This window comes from Hylaeus volcanicus, chromosome 4 (genome assembly GCF_026283585.1).
Source record: "Hylaeus volcanicus isolate JK05 chromosome 4, UHH_iyHylVolc1.0_haploid, whole genome shotgun sequence".
Taxonomy (NCBI): domain Eukaryota; kingdom Metazoa; phylum Arthropoda; class Insecta; order Hymenoptera; family Colletidae; genus Hylaeus; species Hylaeus volcanicus.
In genome coordinates, this window is record NC_071979.1 from 16,068,232 (window position 1) to 16,089,520 (window position 21,289).

A 21,289-nucleotide genomic window follows, 5' to 3' on the forward strand; every position below is an offset into this window, starting at 1 on the left:
TTTGTTTACATTTCCCTAATGTACTAACCAACTACGTTAATTTATCGAGTGTCCGTAAACTAGAAGGGATCGGGACAAAAGGACAAGGCCGCTCACTCCACCCTTGCAGACACGGATCTACGAATCAAAGTGAGGCAAAAATAACGGGAAACGATGCCCTCATGTGACGTCACAAGATAATATTTCTAGATCACCCAAAACTATTTTTGTAACGAATAATTATAAATAAATAACTTTACTCTTGACATCTGTGTATTGTTTTTACTATTTTTTAAACTAAAACAAGTTATAAGGAAATAATAATCGCTGTAATATTTCACGCCAATGCATTCTAATTATCACTCGCTCTCGTCACTCGTATCTCGTTTCTCTTCTTTGTCTCGCGGTAGCCTTTGATGTGAGCCGCGCGGCCAATAAAAAAAAACGCATATTTCGAGGAGGAGCGGCGAATCTGTTTCGACGGTACGATGGTTAATAATGCAATATTAGATAAAATGTAGGCAAGATTGTTTTCTTTATTACAATAGGTTGATCTTGTACAAATTAATTATAGCCTTATAATTATAACAAGTCAAGTTCCTCACTGTTTGAAAGATTCCATGATATCGATATGTATCCTATTAGCAGGGCTAAGTGTTACGGTGAATTTGGAAGTTGTACCCACATTTTTTTTCGTGTTATTTCATTTTCTACTTCTTCACAATTGTACAATTATGGCAAGTTCGTGATATAGTGAGAAGTAAACGGAACTATTTATTAGTTTGTAAATTATAATCAAGTACAAAAAAGTCAATAATAAGTAGTTCGGAAAATAAAAAAGTAAACGCACACAAAAAAAGTATTATGTTTCTTCGATCAATTCCGATTGCTTGAATTGTTAATCATATTAAATCATTAAATACTACTCTTACGAGAATGTTTTATGAAAAACTTAATGTTGCTAATTGATCAGAAGCTCTACAAAATATTGCGTGTTCCTCTTTCTTAACAACCAAATACTTTACGACCTCCGTATGATTACAAACTGATTGGTACGATATTTATGAATGGACGATCCTTTATCATCCGCATCACTTTTACAGTCTTTAACCAATATGTGTTCATTATCGATTTGTAAAAAATAAAACTAATCTTAACAGTTAAGAATTTCGCCGTGCTTCTACGTGAACTGAAACTTTCATTGCGTGGTTGATGTTGTTTCCGATACAATTTGTTAAGTTAAAACTGTACAATATTCTTATTTCATTCTAATATAGAATAAATTATCTAAGTTTAATTGTATCCATGTAAGTGTTGCATTGAAATTTCAGAAACGGGAGGCACAGCTGTTTCGAACTTACACAAGAACGAGATAATTTCGTTTTAACTCTTGGTCAACGCAAAAGAGAAGTCACCCTGTTTCGCATTATTATTAACGTGGTTTACTCATTTATCCCACTAAATATAGAGTAAGATGGCTAGCGTCCTTTACAGAACAGGAACATAAAAAATGAATTTGAAAATTCTACATATATATATATATAAAAAAGAAAACGTGTACACTTCACCCAATTAAGCTGCCGCTAGATAATATGCTCAACTAAAAGTATCTCGCATGGAAGTACATAGTGTTTACAAGACATTAGGCACGGAAATAACAGTTTCTTGATCCATTGTGTGTCGCGCTCAACTACACAAATTAATCAAGGGAAATGCATTGTTTGTATGGCATTAAAAGTTAGTTGGCAGTTTAAAACATGTTTCATTATAATTATGTGGACAGATTCTGACAATGAAATTAATAGCGTGAGAACTATGAGTAATTCATGGTAAGAGCGTTAATGAGCTGCGTATAATTCGCATCGCCGAGCAGTCTTATTAAGGAGTAGATAAAATGTTAAAGCGTGATGTAAGTAGTAGCACCATGTATGCAGTTATGTTTGTCGAACATGATGGTGACCGATGGAAGAATAAGTTCAAAGTAAAAGAAAGTGAACAAATAAAACAGAAGAAGAAGAAGAAGAAGAAGTTAAACAAACGGAACGTTGACTTAGCTTACGTACACATGGGAGGAGGATGCCCTCCGCTTCTTAATTTCTTTCCCTTTTATAAAACGTTGGATAGTTAATATTACAATCATTATGATACAAGTCATAGTATTTGATCATCGTATAAACATTATTATCATCACAGTAAAAATATTTCATATCTTTTTTTAACTATTGTGCTTCGCTGCAATAAACGCCAGCAGTCATGCACATATATTCGCCCTAGAAGCAGAGCACTGTTTTTTTTTCACTAGAGTCAATTCATTTACTCGCTAGACTACGCTGGTACTTACATTTATATTATTAAGTAGTCCGTCGGTTCGTTTCGTACGTAACCAAAATAAAGTCGGTTAGCAAATAGTAAAAATACATAAACGTACCTATGTACTTTTCTTTTGCACTGGAATTATATAGTTGTGGATAACATTTAAGTTTAAACAATAGGTCATTAAATAATAGTCATTGGTCTGACGACGCGGTCGTGATTAAATTTACTTCTCCCAAGTAACGAATTTTATCCTTAACCAAGATAACTTCTTACTCGTAATAGTTGCGCATAGTTGCCATAATATTTATATATATATCCTTTTTACTAAACCTCATCCCCCTTGGTAGAAGAAGAAAGATTAATGTTTCACGATACGAAAAATTATTAGACGCTTCATGGTCCACGGCTGTAAGAACTGTCAAAATGTAATATCTCTCGAAAAAAATTCATGTTTAACGGAACGTGAGCTTGTACCAATCGTTTTAAAAACCTGGTATTATTCATCGTGAAAAAAGCATGTGAAAACGAAAAATTGCTCCCCCAAAATACGTGTTCATTTTCGTGCTTGTCGCTCCATATAATTTCTTCAAGGATCGCAGAATTAAGTACGTCAGTACCTAAGCTCTACCTACATAGGAGATTTGAGGCACGATGTACCTGCATGGAACCAGGGATGAATAAAATTCTTATTCGAATAAAAATGTTGAATAACGAATGGAAGTTAAACAACCTTTCATTCGTTACTCGTTAAATAAAAATAATGAAACCGAATAGTAGAATGAATATCAAGGTAACCGAATGGAAAATTTTCCAAACAACTGTTGAATTAATTAAAGGTCGCGGACAGATCAAGATACACAACTTTAATCGTTACTTATTATTGGAATAAAATTCTGCCCACCCCTGGCGTTGAACAACGTACATCGTTGGCTCGGTATGTGTAATTCATACCGGTCGGTTTCGACTCATCGCCAGTTTCTTCTTGCGTAGCTGCCTCTGTACACTCTTTTTTTTCTCTCTCTACCTATGCTGATAATATGTATGTACAAAATTGTCATATATTCACAAACATTCGCACTCGATTTTCTTACTCAAGAAGCACAGAAAAACACGATCACGTTCAGTCTGAACTCAAACGGTGACACTACTATTCGTCACACCGAGGTTTGCGTGATACCGTTTCCCGACAACCACAGACGACCGTTGCTCTTTTGGTCGGCGATCTCGTACTCGGAGTCGTCGATCTCGCATAAATTAGTAGATAAGTCGCTGTTGCTGGTAGCGCCTCCTAACAAAGAGTTTCTTTCCTCCAGTGTGGTGATCACCGAACCGATTTCGTCGATGTCGTCGCCCTTGTGGCATCGGTTACGTCGGGTGCTTGGGAAACCATAAGGCACTACATCGTCTTCCTCCTCGTCGGATTCTAGCGTACTAAGACGTCCGTTTAACGGATTCGTTTCGTTCTCCGTATCCGTGTGAATGTTGTAATGCGGCAGGTATGAGTTCGGATGACGGAGATAACTTTCGGAACCTTTGTATTTGTATTCACCCTCGCCGCCGCTGTCGAGAGGATTCAACCGCTGCGTTTCGGCGCAATGATACTGTTCCGAGAACTCGGTACCGCATTCCGAGTCACCGACGTATTCTGATTCCTGGTCTTCGTTTAACGTTTCGATGTCCCTCGCCGGATCTACAGAGCCGTGCACTGAAACCAAATTACATATATTACATCGCACACGATGATTTATGCGAAGACGCGAAGAGGTGGACTAATTTAACCCCCAACTGGTACGTAGAAGGTAATCTTGCATTGGTAGGTATCGACGAGTGAAGTATATACAATGCTCGCGATCTCATCATCGAGTAGTTTTTTTTTGTATTTCTCAGTTAAGATGAACATATTCCAACAGCTCCAGCTTCGTAACGAATACACTCTACAAGCTGAGGGTCAAACGGGATCGATTAAACTACGAATCAAGCAAAACCTCGAATTCTTTACCGTTACATACATACTTTTACAGTAATCGACGCAAGTAATAGTTATTTGAAACTAAAAAGATAATTCAAGCTGCTTCCGAAAGATGTTCTAGGTGAGAAATTACCAGAGACAGCACGTGAGCTGACAGTGTTATAACCGAAGTGTTTGAAAGTGCAAGTGTGCGAGTAGAAGCGGTATGTCGCGCATGCAATTCGACGTACTCACCTGACGGTAACTGAGGAGTGTTTGATTCGTTACTCTCATTGCTGTGGAAGCTGGACGAGTCTGGAACTTCGCTTCCAGGTACCTCCGTGATGTTAGGTAGGGGGTTTTGGCTTGGCCTGACCCAGTCTGAACAGTCCCAGTGATACCCTAAAAGCATTGCAGACAACAACTGTACTCCGACGCGCTACATGCGACGATCCCCGTCGCCGCGATGTGGAGCGAGGAGAGAAGCAGTGTTCTGGTGAAAGGGTCAAATAAAATAAAATAAAAAAAAAAAAAAAGAGAACTGGCCGATAGAGATATAGGGATAGCGAAAAGCGAAGCATTAAACCCAATTAACGTATGCATCGTGATCTTTCAGGCATACTAATTACTCAGACTTACCGCCGACAATACGAGGATCATCCTCGATGGACATCATGGAGGCAACGGAGGTCCCACCTCCATGAGGCACGCGTCGAGATGAATTTAGTAGAAGTCCTCCAGTGGTCAGCTCTGGTACCACTGGGCTCGCTCGTTTCAGGTCTGTTAGCGCACACAATACGATACAACCAGTGTTAATTCAATTCGCTACACGCCCAAGTCAGCATACTGTTCTCGACGTTCATATTAAGAAGAGGAGATGGAAGTACAGTCCATCATACGAGAGCATAGCGTCTAAACCTTCTAATATATACAAGTGAGGCGAAGGGAATTATTATAGATTCCTTTTACGGTACAACTATAGCCAGGGTATAATAAAAAAAGGTGGAGATTAGGTATATGTTTTTCAACCATGTACATATCGTTGCTCAGAAGTTGGCGAGGCAGTTCGATTGGCTGTGGCGTAACAACGACACTTTTACTTACACGCATTTTCGTTATTAAGACAGTGACAGGCTCATGAAATTTCCTTGCCTCTGTCCCTTCAATTCGTAGGTGCTTCGCTAACTCCTGAGTGATATACGATATTTATTTCTATAACCGCGAATTATTACTCTGAGATATTGACGCTGCGCTCGTGCGTGACTGACTATAGTTAATTTCATGTTAAATTGGAAATGGAACGTCGACGAAGTAGTCGAGAGTAATCGTAGGGACAGAATGAAAGAGAGAATACAAAGAAAGGCGCTATCGGGAAACGAAAGGACGTGAAAGAGTCGAGGAGAGAAGCTATGTAGAGTTCCACCCACGATGCATGCCGCAAGCGAAAAACAAAAGTAAGAAGCTACGATGAGTCGGGGAATCAGCAACGCATACTACTCACCATTCTTGATCTTGGTCGTGTCCGTGATGAAGGAGGCTAGTTGCATCTGCTCCTGCCAGGTAGGCTTATGGAGGCTATCCGTGTCGCTGCCTGTAGCGTTTCCGCCGACCGGGTTAGCAAGACTTAAGGATGGAGGAGGCACAGGAGTGCTGCGGTTTAGGTTTCTCAAATAATCTGGCGGGAAGTTTTCCAGCTCGTCGCCAGCGCTACCGTAGCTACGCAGAGTGTCCAGATTATTCAGAGCCACTGCCGCCGAGTTACTGTACGCGGCTGGCTCGTTGTTCGAGCTGGGTGTGTAGGATGCGGGTCTGGGAGGGCATTGGGGAGGTTCTCTCTGCAAAAAAGAATCACACGAAAAACCTTAAACTCAATGCACGCGTCACTCGCTAGGAAATGGGGGAATACCGGCTGATGATCGCAAACCAAGAATAAAACGGCATGAAAATAAAATCTCACTAAATCATCTACCGCTGGCGTGTACGATGAAGAAAAAAATGATTAAAAAACATGCGCTTTCTTCTCAGTGCTCGTCGGATATACCTATATGTACCTGTATCACTTCCAAGTTGCTCAGCTTCGAGCTGCGCTTGAATTCGTGCTCGTGCGGTCTGGCAGAGTTCAGAACGATCTCCTTTCTGGTCTCGTTGTTGATGTTGTTCGCCCGCGCCCTGGTGCGCTTCATTCTGATCCGTCGGAACGCGAGGACTACGATGATCAGGAAAATGTTCGACACCACCGCCACGCCTATCCACATTAGCTGCTCCCAGGTGATGTTGAAGTGACTCGATATGATCGGGGTCGAATACGCGGGATTCCCACAGTTCAAACCGGTCATGTTCGGCGGACAGACGCACCTGTACGTCCCGATTTCGTTGATACAGGTGCCTCCGTTGGTGCACGGATTGGCGTCGCATTCGTTCACGTCGCTCTCGCAACGCTCACCCGTGAATCCCTGGCATTTGCATATCGGACCGCTGTTACCCTCCTCGCACACGCCACCATGGATGCAAGGGTTCGGACTGCAGTATCTTCCAAACTCGCAACGTTTGCCACTCAGACTGGGGCCGACGCACTCGCAGCCATAGTCACCTCCCTCTGGAACTATCTTGCAACGTCCACCATACAGGCAAGGAGAGGATGCGCAGGGGTCAGTGTCGATTTCGCAAGCTAGACCCGCGAATCTACCGTGACATTGGCACTCGTAGGTATCGCCACCGGAATCTTTACACGTGCCACCATTTTGACAGGGCTGCGAGCCACAGATTCCTGGCGGAATAAGAACGGTAGCAGCATCGCAACTGAACTCGACGTTTGCGAAGCGTTTCAAGACAGCCACGCTACTGGCGCCGCTCATGTGCAGAGGAACCGATACTCTGGCGATCCTAACGTCGTCCATGCACCCGATGAAGCCTCGTTGCACGTCCTCGAAGCCCAGAATCGACGGATGTTGTCTCACTTCGGCGCCCAAGTAGAGATCGTCCGACTGAAGGTTCAGGATGTCGTTGATGCCGGGTGCCGAGCCGTGAGCCACGTGTTTTCCATCCACCGTCAACTTGGCGCTATTGCTTTCCCGTTCCAGTTGGATCTCGTGCCACTGTCCGTCGCTCACGTACACGCTACTCACGCGAACCAAGCCCTCGCCACTTCCCAGATCGAATTTGTATTGCACGACTCCGTTGACGACCTCCAGGACGTTATAATCGACCTTGCCAGCCGCGTACATCAAGTTTCCGGTCAGTTGCACCGTCCTAATTCTCAGGGACAGACTGAGGCGATCCTCGATGATTTGCCTGATGAGGGTTTTGTCGATTCTGTAGCGAGCGTAGCTCTTCCCGCTGAAGGATATCGGATTCCGCGGTATGTAACAGGACTCGTCGTGGCATTTGGAGATGTCTATGTCGCAGGTTTGTCCAGCGAAGCCCTCGGGACACTGGCAGGAGTAACCTTGAACAGAAGAGTCTGGCACGCATACCTTGAACATCGGACAGGGATCCCTAGCGCACTCGTTGACGACCATCTCGCAGTGATTGCCAGCGTAGCCCTCCTTGCAGTTGCACTCCATCTTGTGTTTATGCCGCGGTGACACGAAGCTCATCACGTCGGTGGCCACGGGCGTGATCTGCGTGAGATCGAGCATGATCTTGTCCTGGCAGTCTCCGTATACGCAGTAGCCCTTGTTGCACTTGAATCTAACGATCTCCTCAACCACCAGTTTCGTGGACTCTTCGAGCTCCTCGATGTGTTGATTCAACGCCTCCCTTATGCTCTCCGAAGAGTAAAATCCTGAGGAACCCAGAGCAGACCCGCCTTTCTTCACCGCGAACAGGAGATCCAAATCGTTGTGCACGGCCTGACGAATCGCCCGGGATTTGATCAAGTTCGCCTCGTCCGTGGACGGTTGAACGCTGATGACGACGATGTCCTTGAGTCTGCAGTTCATCGCGTTGCGCACCGTCCTGACGAATCCCTTGCGGTGGCTCAGTATGAAGTCCTCGGGGCTGACTTCTCTGAATCGAACGATCACGGAGTTCTCCAACATCTTCTCGCTCACCAGATCGACGTTCACTTTTACAATGGAATGGCGAGTAAATTTGCCATCCGATACGCTGACATTTACTCTGTACTCCCCGATGTCTAGTCGAGGGAGGGCCACCAAGGTGCCGTCGATCTTATCGATTTGGAAGAGATCGTTCGGTATTGGAGACGATGGCACCAAGGAGTACGAGAGCGTATCGTATTGGTCTTGATCGACCGCGTGAACCTTTCCTATGATACCGCCTGGATACTCGTCCATATAAGAATTGATCACTACTTCCAGCGGCGTTATATCAGGTGGATACTGGGACTCCTCGATGACTTTGATCACGACCCACGCGTCAGAGTACAGAGGCGGGCTTCCGTTATCGAAAACCCGGATGTGCAACACGTATTTATCTTTCACTCTGCTGTTGAACTTTGTCGCCGTTCGCAGCGTGCCGTCTTGCTCCAATCGGAAGGCATCGCCCTCGTTTCCAGAGCGGAAGTCAAACGTGAACGGATCGGCGTTCTTGTCGATGTCTGCATCGGTGACGACGAACTGCAACACGGTATGGCCCAAGGGCTTATCTTCTTGCACCACGGCGGTATAATTCGAGAGCGAGAACAGCGGTGGATTGTCGTTTGCATCGAGAATCTCGATGTTCACCATCACGAAGCTGGTGAGCATCGGTATACCGCTGTCGCGAGCGTGAACCTCTAGCACGTAGTTGGAGATCTGAAATGGAAAATTGCGGTTACATGACAATCGTGCGCAGAAGGATTCGTGTGTGATTTCCACTCACCTCTTCTCGATCGAGGGGCGCGGCTACGGAGATTTGTCCCGTTTTCTGATCAATCGAGAATTGCTTTTGTCTGTCGCCTCGTTCGATGTAGTAAGACACGTTCCCGTTTTCTTCGCTGTCCAAGTCGTTTGCGTATACCTGGAACGTTAATCGAATCAAATGTAGTTATAATGGATACGGTTACTCACTTTAACCCCTTAAGCTACAAGCACGTGTAAGACTCGTAGACGGATATTCGGGCCAAAACTGATTCTAGAGTACGTACAGTCGCACCTGGATAAGTGAGGCCTGGATAAGTAACTGACTAATGAACCAGAATGTTTACCTGCGTGACTTTCTCCCCAACTTTGGCGTCCTCCCTCACGGACGCCCTATACGAAACTTCGCTGAAGATGGGAGCGTTATCGTTGCTATCGATCACGGTGATGTTCACGGTAGCGTGATTGTTTAACGGTGGTATGCCTCCGTCGACTGCTTGGATGGTCAGGAAGTAGTCCCGTGCGCGCTCGTAGTCCAACTGTTCCGAGATGGTGATGACGCCCGTACGCGCGTCTATTTGGAACTTCTTGTGCTCGTTTCCACCGACGATCGAGTAGTATACGTCAGCGTTCACACCTGTGTCCTTGGACGTAGCGAGGACCCTTGCGACTTCCGTGCCAATGGCGTATATCTCGGGCACCTTGGCGAAGTAAATCTTGGAGGCGAACTCTGGAGGATTGTCGTTGATGTCCTGCACGTTGACGATGAGCGAGGTGATGCTCATCAGCTGAGGTGTTCCTTGATCCATAGCTTGAATGGTAACGTTGTACATAGCTTTCGTCTCTCTGTCCAACGACTTGCCCAGGGTGACGATACCGCTGTCCGCGGCGATGAGGAACTGGCCGTCGGCGGAATCGACGAACTCGTATCTGATCTTGCGATTGATGCCGATGTCGTCGTCTGTGGCGTGCACTTTGGTCACTAAAGTACCCACTTCGACGTCTTCCGGCAGCGTTGCGCTGTAGGTCTGCATGGTGAACTTTGGCGCGTTATCGTTCAGATCGGAGACCAGGATTTCCAGCTGAGAGGAGCACTCCCAAGACGGCTTGTCTCTGTCTTGCACGTGGGCAGTGAGCGAGTATTTCGCTTGAGTTTCTCGATCGAGCTGACCGATGGTCTTCAGGACCCCCGTCTCCTTGTCTAGGGAGAATTTATCATTGTTATCGCCCGTCAAGTAGAAACGCAATTTGGCATTCGGTTCGTCGTCGTAATCCGTGGCTAGAACGGTGAGCACGTACGTCCCAGGATGCGAGCCTTCGGAGAGTATCTCTCTGTAACGATACCTAAGGCAATACGGCGGGTTGTCGTTCACGTCCAGCACTTGGACCGTCACTTTTGTCTTGAAAACGTATTTGCCATCGGTCCCGATGATTTCGAGTTCATAACGATCGATGGTCTCACGGTCCAGGGCCTTCGCCACGTAAACCTCGCCGGTTGACCTGATCTGAAACTGCGATCTCGAGTCTCCGGATGTTATGTAGAACTCGATCGGCGTGTTGACGTCCGAATCTTTGTCGACGGTGACGAGCTTGACCACCACCGTTCCTGGCAGAGCGTCCTCGTTCACGGCAGCCTCGTAACGATCGTCCACGAACATCGGAGCGTTGTCGTTATAATCCTTCAGCTTAACGTGCACGGAAGTTCTAGCAAAGTGTTTCGGGTTCCCGTTATCTGTTGCGACCACCTAACGAAATAGAAAGAAACGTTTGCGTTAGTTTTACTTGTCTATTATTTCGGAATCCCTTCAACACTTAGCCTTACCTGGAACTTGTATTCCGGTTGTTTCTCCTTGTCGAGCTGAACCAACGTCGATATCCACCCAGTATACGCGTCCACCGTGAATACATTCGCCAATTCGCCAATGTCAGAACCAAAGGAGTAACGAACCTCCCCGTTGCTTCCTAAATCATCGTCGTGTGCGATGATCTTCAAAATCGACGTCCCTTCCTCTATGTTCTCCGCCAGATTGATGCTGTAAGGGTTGCTTTCGAACTTTGGAGCGTGGTCGTTTTCGTCCAACACCTGCAGAGATATCTCGGCGAGAGCCGTCAGCGGAGGACTCGAATCGGTTTCAGCGAGAACCCCGATCAGATGGTTGTCTTTCAATTCTCGGTCCAGCGGTTTGGCCAGAGTGATCTGACCGTGGGAGTCGATCGTGAAAAGCGGCGAGTCTTCGTCTCCTGATACTATTCTGTAAGATACCGTGCTGTTGGTCACGGTTTTTAGCCTTGTTATCGGAGTGCCGACGGGAGACGCCTCGGATATGAAGAATTTATCCTCCTTTCGTTCGAAGAGTGGAGGAACGTCTAGCGAGCCCATTATGTAAACGTTGAGAGGTACGTCCGCGTGGTGAGTTGTCACGCCTTTATCCTCTGCGCGAATGAACAGCTCGAACAGTTGATTTTCTGAAAAATTTAACACGTGGTGGTTGAGTACGGTCAGATTATTGGAGTATTTATTTAAAGTGACAAACTATTTGGCTATAGTTATTCCATTTAGAGCATTTTTTAACAGTATTTTACATACATATTTTCTTAAGTCTAAATTTTACGGATAATATATTCTTATAAACTATATTTATAAAGTGAATATATAAAAAATATATCGATTTACTACATCTATTTGAGTTCTAAATAGACTATATAAAATTTGTAAGTTGCAACAATTGCACAGTCTTATGTCAGGTAAGTATAAAATCACGTATTTTATATCTTATTTTATTTCTAGAGTGTGTTTTAGTGGGTATTTTATCAATCTGTCTGAGTCCGGTCTTTACCAAGCACAGAAACGTTCTAATCAAAAGTGAGAATTCTTACCCCATGGTACCGCGCTTTTCTGCAGGAACATCGCTCCAGTGTCAGGATTGACGCCAAACAACGCCTTCGTCTCCGAAGTCTGGGGTTCGTATATCGAGTAAACGATCCTTGCAGCGTCGTCATCGTCCGCGTCCTGAGCCTTGACCTTCAGGAACGGTGTGTTCAGAGTCAGGTTCCCGTGTATGCTGGCCTTGTACTCCCTCAAGAGGAACACGGGTGAATTATCGTTCTCATCTCCAACCTTGACTCTGACCATCACAAATCCTGACCTGCCACCCCCGTCGGTGGCCATCACTGGCAGCTCGTACAGTTTCTGTTCCTCGCGATCCAGCTTTTTCCTCGTCACGATCTCGCCAGTGATCCTGTTAATGTCGAATATCTCCCTCATCATATCGGACGCTATGGTGTACATCACCGTGCCGTAATCCCCGAAGTCGTCGTCAGTCGCTATTACACTAGTCACCAATCGACCTGGCAGCTGGTTCTCCAAAACGGTCACCTCCACCAACGGATTCGGGAACTTCGGATTGTGCCTATTGGCGGGCAATATCTCGATCTTGACGCGCGTGAAGCTCGTGTAGACGTTGTCGGTGACTGATACGTTCAGCATGCTGAGCTTCTTCTCGCCGAAGTTTTGCATATTGATCAGGGAAATGATGCCTGTCGATTGGTCGATGTTGTACGTTTGCTGCTCGTTACCGCCCACGATGGTGTACGTAAGCTTCTCGTCGACGTAATCGGGATCGCTGGCGGACACCACCGTCACGAACTGACCCCGTTCCGCGTGCTCGGACAGGAAACACGTGTAGGACGGCTGCTCGAACTTGGGTGGGTTGTCGTTCATGTCGATGACGGTCACCCAAACGTGAGCGGTGCTCGAGAGACTCGGTACGCCGCGGTCGATGGCGATCACCGTGAAGTGATGCGACTCGTGTGCCTCGTGATCCAACGATCTCTTCAGGAATATCACACCCTCCTCGGGATCGATGTGAAACAGATCCGTGCTGTTCTCCGTGTCGTTTTGGATCGCGTAACGAACTTGCTGATTTATACCTGGGCGAATGAACAAATTGTTGTGAGATCGATGGTCCACTGTGACCACGAATAACACTTTTCCTATACAGTCAAACCTGTTTTTGTGCGGTCTTGTTTTATGCGATATTTGAAATTAACGAACGGGAGCATATAACTACGGTCGATTATTAATAAAGGAAGAAGAATGAAGCTACGATCACGTATTGTTGAAATGTGTCGTCTATTGCATTGCAAACAGTTACATACAGTTACATTGGCTTGACATTAGTTACATACTTACCGATCTTCGGAGGATGCAGACACATTTTTTGACCATTAAGATAGGATTTATTTTTAAGCGAGATTAAATTTAAATTAATTATTTTTTCTATTTACATATAGTTTTGTATGGTTCTTATTTTATTTTTAGACATAAGTGCTTCCTTAAAATGTATATTCTTAAGTGAGACTTTTTTTATGCGGTCCCTATCTATCGTACAAAAACAGGTTTGACTGTAGTTTTCTTTGTTCAAATAAGGAACTAATTATGGTAGAATAGTTGCGATAGATAAACTTACCCGTGTCGTTATCCCTCGAGCTCACTCTCAACACAGAGGTGCCGAACGGGGCTGCCTCGGAGACGGAGATGTTGTACGAGTCCTGAGTGAATTCCGGCGGGCAGTCGTTGACGTCCAGCACGAGAATGCTGACGAGCACCTCGGCGTAAACACCTGACACGCTGTCTGTTGCTCTCACGGTCAGCTCGTACTGCTTCTTCTGTTCATAATCCAGCTCATCCACCACATAGATTACACCTAATTTATTGAAGAGAAGATTGTAGACCCAAAAGCACTCTATGCAGCGTTAGCGTCCACAAAGCCGAGAAACTTCTTTTCCTTTCGCGTTTCAGGTAGACAACGGTCACGCCGTGAATTATCGAGAGAAACTTTGCGAAGTGTAATCTCTACGTTCAATGAACACCTTGCGGTGACGAAACACGCTCGGGGGGCGATCGGATACACGAGGAGTTGCTCGGTTTCGCGGACACCAAAGGGACACACTGGCGAATGCAAGTCACGTAATAAACATGTTTGTACAAGACGTTCGACACCCGTGAATGAATTTGCGAATGCTACCAGAGTATGTCTGCACCTTTGAACGTGACAGTGCGGGTATGGCGACTTAACAGGTTGACTGGTCGGATCTGCATCGCGTGTTTGGACTACTCGATGCTGGGTCTAGACTAGTCGATCGTGTTTCTTTAGAGAAGATGATTTTCTATGGAGATGCATTGTAATATAGCGGTGATATGTATATTGTTTTGGAAGATTAATAGCGGGGTAGTGGGAGTGGAAGGTTACTTCTTGAAATCAGTTGGGCTGAATTTTGCTTTTGTTTATTTTTTAAATAATAGTGCATCGGTAAAGTGTCTTTACTCACAGTCACATGATAAAACGAGATTTTAGAGTGTATGAACATAAGAGAATACAAGTGTATTTCTGTTTCTAGTTATTCAATTTTTGCGTAGTGTACATATTAAATGTTAGTTTACTACTGAACGCATGAGACTTAATTTATGTGAAATATCCTTTAAACATTTGTGTATTTGAACGTGTACGTATTATTTTGGAGTACTACGTTACATTGTACAAACTATTTCAAAAAAGTTCAGATGTTGTTATATTACATATTGAATGAACAATTAAAGGGATGAAGTGGCCTATGAGACCACAGGGTACCAGTTAAATATGAATGTTCGCATAATTAATTTAAATTATGGCCTAATTCGCGGGCTCCCAAAGTCAACCTAGTGACCATCTAGCGGTGAATAGTTCGAACTAAAACTCCGACCTCCGTTCAGCGCATCACCGGGAAAACGCCCAAGCTTGTTCTCGATTAGTTCTTCTTTTTACAGCTAGATGGCGCCATTTATACTATTTTTTATCGACACCTGTCGGTGCAATACCATAACTCGGTAGAACAGTATAAATGGCGCGATCTAGCTGTAAGAAGAAGAACTAATCGAGGACAAGCTTGGGCGTTTTTCCCGGTGGAGCGCTGAACGGAGGTCGGAATTTTAGTTCGATCTATTAACCGTTAGATGGCTACTTGGTTGAATTTGGGAGCGCGCACATTACGCCGTAATTTGAATTGGTTATGCAAACAATTAACCTTTAACTGGCGATGTGCGATCTTACCGGAAGCGGAAACATCATTTCATGCTTTCAATTTTTCTTTTGGTTTGTTATTCAACACTAGATAAACTCTAGAATAAGCTAGTATGTATAATTTCTATGTTATGAACCAGATAAACCAGATGTCATCAGTCAAAGGTTAAGAGTAATTTCTTCTGACATGTTTGTATATATACCCTTTGATATCTTTTCCTTAAAAACGTACCTACAAAAATTGAACCAAAATAGAAATATACTTTACCCTGCAAATATTAGAATATAAATTTTACTTTCAAATTTTTGTTTTTGTTTTTTAAGATTCGAGTGAATTACTCTGAATCGAGTCTGAAGTACTCATGGTTACGTTGAATTTGGAAACGTCTAATTACGCAATGAAATTAACTGATTGTAATGATCTCAAGCAGATAAGAAAAGAACGGAAATCTCTCACAGTCAACCTATTAAAAATGGGATATGCCGCTATACTTTTCTCCCTCTTATGTTATGCCACATTCCCAAATGTATGATGGCGTTTTGATGCGAATCTACTCTTTATCAGAATTTCAAAATACTAAGTACCCCGGCGCCAGTCGCACACGTGGGAACGCAGCATTGTGTTACATCTCATTCTAGGTGCAGATCCCATTCGCGCGATGTAAGGTGCAGGCACGTCATGCGAGCAGAGTGAAGCTGCAAGAATCTCGGGAGGTGACGAAAAAAAATTAAAAAAAAAAAATAAATGAATAAAAAAGAAAAATGGTAGTGCGCCGACGATAAGCCTCGGTCGAGACATGTTTCGATAAATTACCACGGCAAGAGAGGTTCCGAAGTAACAACGTACTGCGTTTAAGCAACACTGTGCTCCAAGCCCGTTTTACACAACTCCGTTGCTTCTATGAGATAATGAGACCGGTTCGAGTTTATGGCCGGGGGGAGGGAAACGGTGAATAAAAGTAAGAGTATGTTCCCGGTGCAAAGTGCACGACCAAAACGTTTCTACCCAGGGATGGAGTATCGGGGTTAACATGCCGTTAAAAGTTGCATTGTTATTAACGTTCGACATTTTCTTTCCATTTTTTCCCCTCTTCCTGACTTTTTTATTTTACGGAATCGTGCATCGTGCAACGATCGGTGGTAAGTGGTTAGACTTTCAAAGAACAGGATACCCGAGTGTGAGTAAGTGCAGTCGCAGAAGCTACGTGGGAACTGGAAGCCTCGGGTACGCCTGTTCCAGTTTTGGATCGTTGGGTTTCGTGTATCCAAGCGTTACGAGTTTCGGAAGTTTTTCTAGGTGCAGATTCTTCCGTGCAATTTGGGATGATGCGGGGTGAAGTAATTTTGTGATGCTAGGCGAAAGGAGAGAGGTACTACGGTGAAACCCACATTTATTATTATTAATATTGTTAAAAGGTCGCGATAAAGCCATTTCCCTGAATAAGAACGAAGATGAAGATACATGAGTAAAATAAAAAAGAATTGCGTCTCGACTTGGTCCTGCTGATGAATTTGTTAGTAGCCTGTTGTACTTTGTGACTCAGTGGCTAACCCCACTATGTAATTTAATTACTGTACCGATCGTTTCTAAAACTTCCAAATTTTCTCGAATTTTCAAATGTTCGCAAAGTATTATTTAAAATTATGAAATCATTGTTGGAACCTGGTGGAATTAAGAAGACAACGATCATAAATGGTTCGTAAATATCTGGCAAATCCACTTGTACTTTCATGGTGAATCATGGTAATGTTTCCGTCATTGTATTATCCACAGGATCAAGCTAAACGAATGTTAACAAGGCATGAATAATGATCGATATTTCGTTGGAAATCCCACACGTTCGATGTGCTCTAACTTGTATTCCGTTATTCGTGCTTGATGTTAATTCAGGGATTAGCGGATGGAGTGAGCCACGTGTTATGTCGCAAACGTTGCGAAAAGAAAGGAGATTCATTGTTATTTTGAGTCGTGCAATAAAACCAGAGAGCAGTGCAGTAGCATCGTACAGTGCAACACAGCAGACGGATAGAACTAGTATGTTTTATACTCACAAGGACCATTGTTACTGTCGGGGGCTGCGAAACAGGGAGATACAACAAAACTTTAATTTCTAGTTCAATCAGATAAGCATTCGTAAAGAATAAATTATTGGGAGAGACAGGTAAAGGGGGAAGATTCGTGTCTGCTGTCCAAAATTAAACGTAAACGGTAAGAGTCGAGCTCGATAAATCAAAGTATAAATCAATTTTCCGTTCGAACGTCGATGAATATTGAACTCGAATTGATTAATAGTAAATTAAGTACACAGATCGATTACGATTTTCAATAAATACATGTACGAATGTTTAGGAAAAATAGCTATTTCTTCCTTGTTAATATACCCTGTGACAAGGTAGAGTACTGTATATTGCTCAGAAGTTGGCGAGGCACTTACGAATTGAAAGAGTCAGAGGTAAGGAAATTTCACCGTTTGGTCCGTCTTCGTTCCCCCAGGAGCCCACTTTCTTTCGAGCAGTTACATTGTATAGTATACAGTGTATACTCATAGTCCACATTATATTGTCTGTTAAATAGAAAGTGCATCTTACGCGTTTCGAACTCTTTAATTTTTCTTACATATACATATCTACGCCAATAGTTATTATTGTTCTCTCAGTTTATCTCGACTTTTCTCGTTCGTCGACTTCGTTACGCGGTAGCTTTGTAGATGTAACGGAGTCAGCCATTAACGAAAATGCGTGTGAATAAAGGTGTCGCCGTTACGCGACAGCCAATCGAACTGCCTCGCCAACTTTTGGGTAACGAACTATACTCTACCTTACAGAGTACTCAATAAGGAAGAGAGAGCAATCATCCCTAAGCAATCATAACAGTCAATTAGAACTGAACAAATCGTCGACGTAAATACATCCGCAGCTTGTGTTACGTGCGATACATTCCAACATCCCCATTTTGCTACCGTCTCACCACTACACCGTTTACTTGATTAGAGAATTTAGTCACCGGACACCATTCCATGTACAGCGGAACCGACGTCATTTGCTAAAACGGAATGTGCTTGGGCACATGGTTAACTTGGATAAGCCGTCACGCTTAAAAAAATAGTCATTATGTGTACCATAGCCGAGTTGAGACGAGCATCATCGTTAAAGGACGTTTAATTCGGGACTGGATTCGGGGGACGTAGCACTCTTCGATCGCACATTTGCGTTTCGAATGTAACACACGTTTGCCGCTGTCGTAACACTATCGGAATCGTGTCGAAGCAAATACGGAAATATGTATTTAACGAAAGAAGATTACACAGGGTGAGTCAACGAGCTTCGTAATTGGTCCAAAGGATTAAGGGAACCGAAGGCACATGTGTCTTCGATTACCTTGGCTCTCCGTACGTAAATAACGTATCCTATTATTTACAAAATGCAGAGTGAGACATTCGAACACTTTTAAAACAAAGTAGTTTCCTCGCATAGAATGCGAAGTACCTCGTAAAGTATTATGTTTTCAACGACCAACCCTCGATATTCGTATACACAGAATATCAAGAGGAATTGATTCATGTAAAAGCAAATGGTTCCATCTGAAAAACAAGCGCAAATCCATATTGCGTTTGCGCCGTTGCATAAAAGAAGAAAGTGACAAAAAAGAGGCTCGACCCAGTTTCTAGAATCACTCCGCGCAACTGCGTCGTCATGCCATTCTAAATTATCCTCTACCACTTTGTCGTACCGTCGACCGTACATACCATCAGGACTCGAGAGTCACCCTGTATACACTTCTACTAGGTTGTGTTATCGTCTCGTATGGAACGATGACGCGAAATGCTTAAAAAAAAAAAAAAAAAAAAAAAAAGGCGAGCAACGCGTGCTCGAAAAAATACGGCAGGCCTCTTTGAATCCTTTATCAGCGCATGTCGTTGATAGAGCTACACTGTTTCCATTCACGTCGGAACTTCATCGTTCCATAACGGGTTTGCCGCGCGTTTAATTCGATCTTCGCTACCATCGACGGTCTCGAATCAGTTCGCTCACCTGTGTTAAAGTCCAGGGCGAATTCCTCGAAATCGTTCCCTTTGGTTATGCTGTATATGAGTTTGCGACTCAACGGTGACTCAGCTTGTATGGACAGAGTCAGGGGCGAGTGCACCTCGATACTTTCCAGCACGTTGTCCGTGTAAAATTGCTTGTCGAACACCGGCATCGAGCGATCTATCACCTTCACGTTCACTGGCACCTCGATAGAGCAAGGTGTTGTGCCTGAAATAACGTTCGAAGCTTGTCGAGAATCGTTTCCACCAGTATAACGCGACCAATGATGCACTTACCGCCATCGTACGCGGCGATTGTGAGCTGGTACTCGCGGTTGTGTCCCTCCAGGTTCTGTTTCAGAGATATTTCCCCGGTTTTCCGGTTTACCTTGAAGAGCTCGCCGTGGCCTTTCTTCAGTTCGTACCTCACCTCGCCGTTGCCGCCGCTGTCCATATCCACTGCGTGCACCTTCACGAGAGTTGAACAAATTTATATTAATACAGGTGTTCTTTGTAGATCTTTCTGAATGGACCGACTTTAAATAGTAATAATTGTATTACAACTGAAATAATTTTGCGCAAGACTTTCTATTTTCCAGGACTGAAAATTCGAAAGAACGAGATAAGATATCCGAACTTGTGGAAGGTGTGGAGAAGGAAAACATCGTTGATGAATTCCGTTTCCGGGAATCTAATCTTCGAAAATGACCGCTGTTTGCGGAGAGTGATTAACCTAACTTCAATCGATTTCACAGTTCTAGCAGCAACTTTGTATTTACCGGGTAAACACGTTTTCCTCGAATCTAATTTTCGAAAATGGCCTCAGCCTTTAGAGAGTGATTGACCTAACCTCAATTGATTTCACGGATCTGGCAACGAGTTTGTGTTTGCCAGGCTATGTTTATAAGAATGCAGCGAACAGGAAGACAAATTCGTCGGTTTAACAGAATTTAGTTTGGAACAGTTACTTCATGAGTCTCTCAGGCCCTGTTAACTTTTCATTTTAGGTACCCTAGCTGTACCTTCCACAATTATCTTCTCTGTTCTATCCGAGAACCCTCAAATAGAATTCTCTCATCTCAACCAAGTGTTACATCGGCCCTGCCGAAGAGTGTCCTTTTTCATCGACTGCGAACTCAGATTGCGCATAGCGAAAATGCGAAACTTTTAGGAATGTGTCCGATGCGCGATTCGGAATTCATTTCTTGGAATCCGAATGGCACAGACTACGAATCAGTGAAATAGCTGTCAGCCTATAGTATCTTAATTTCATTCTTGTTCTAATATATTTATCTATATGTGTATGTAATCCAAAACACTATGATAATTATATATGTATGTGTGTTAAATTTGAATCAGAGTCATTATAATCTTGACATTCCTATCAAAAATTGCTTCTGATCATAAAATAAATACACATAAGGTGTGCTTTAGAGCTTTAACCGAAGACAAGATCCCGAAAAAGTCCCATGCGAGCTGGGACGTAACACTAGCAGAGGAAAACAATCCTCAGTCTGCTTACCTTTGTAATGACGTCGCCTTTCTGTGCATCGACGGAAACGACAGCGTAATAGGGAAGATTGACGAACATCGGACAGTTGTCGTTAATGTCCAGCACCGTGACGTTGACGATGACGTGGGCCACCCTGGGCTTCTCTCTGTCGGGCATCTGGCTCTTCGCTTCCACGATCAGCTCGTAGTGGTCGCAAACTTCGCGGTCGAACCTAATCCCCGTTGTCCTGATCGCTCCCGACGTTGATCCAATTACAAACATGTTCGTGGGGTTCAGTATACCGAAAACTATGTGCTCGTTGAGGACGCTGCCGAGAACGTTGACGACCGCGACGGTCGTGATCCTTGTCGAGTTTTCCAGAATCGTTCCCTCGTATACGTCCTTTTGGAACACCAGTCCGGAGTTCTCCGACTTCTCGACCATCACATTTACCTGGGCGACGCTCGAGTACTTCCCGTCGGAGACACGGACCCGCAGGAGGTAACCTTTCTTCATGCGTTCCGGGTTATAAACCGTGATGACGCCGGTCTGAGCGTCTATATCGAACGTGTGGCCCTTGTTCCCGTCGATGATATCGTACCTGGACCAGAGAAACGAGCGTTACCCTACGGAGAAGGGAAGCGAAGCGACGGGAAGCCCCACTCTAC

At 44.1% G+C, this 21,289-nt stretch overlaps 1 protein-coding gene across 3 annotated transcripts in view; it reads right to left on the minus strand.

Annotated features, from left to right (window-relative positions):
* Positions 1-123: 123 nt before the first annotated feature.
* Positions 124-21,289, minus strand: part of LOC128876009 (fat-like cadherin-related tumor suppressor homolog) — a 506,666-nt gene continuing 485,500 nt past the window's right edge. For 2 of the 3 annotated variants that reach the window (XM_054122088.1, XM_054122089.1), the window contains exons 11-24: positions 20,652-21,222; positions 19,427-19,598; positions 19,134-19,358; positions 17,154-17,177; positions 13,512-13,748; positions 11,920-12,972; positions 10,865-11,508; positions 9,390-10,787; positions 9,065-9,202; positions 6,295-8,997; positions 5,745-6,078; positions 4,883-5,023; positions 4,499-4,645; positions 124-4,000 (exon numbers count right to left, since the gene is read on the minus strand). In XM_054122088.1, the coding sequence (XP_053978063.1) occupies positions 3,450-4,000; positions 4,499-4,645; positions 4,883-5,023; positions 5,745-6,078; positions 6,295-8,997; positions 9,065-9,202; positions 9,390-10,787; positions 10,865-11,508; positions 11,920-12,972; positions 13,512-13,748; positions 17,154-17,177; positions 19,134-19,358; positions 19,427-19,598; positions 20,652-21,222 (8,338 nt within the window). In that variant the 3' untranslated portion in view covers positions 124-3,449. The remainder of the gene's footprint in view (positions 4,001-4,498; positions 4,646-4,882; positions 5,024-5,744; positions 6,079-6,294; positions 8,998-9,064; positions 9,203-9,389; positions 10,788-10,864; positions 11,509-11,919; positions 12,973-13,511; positions 13,749-17,153; positions 17,178-19,133; positions 19,359-19,426; positions 19,599-20,651; positions 21,223-21,289) is intronic. The other variant, XM_054122090.1, reaches the window with a different exon arrangement.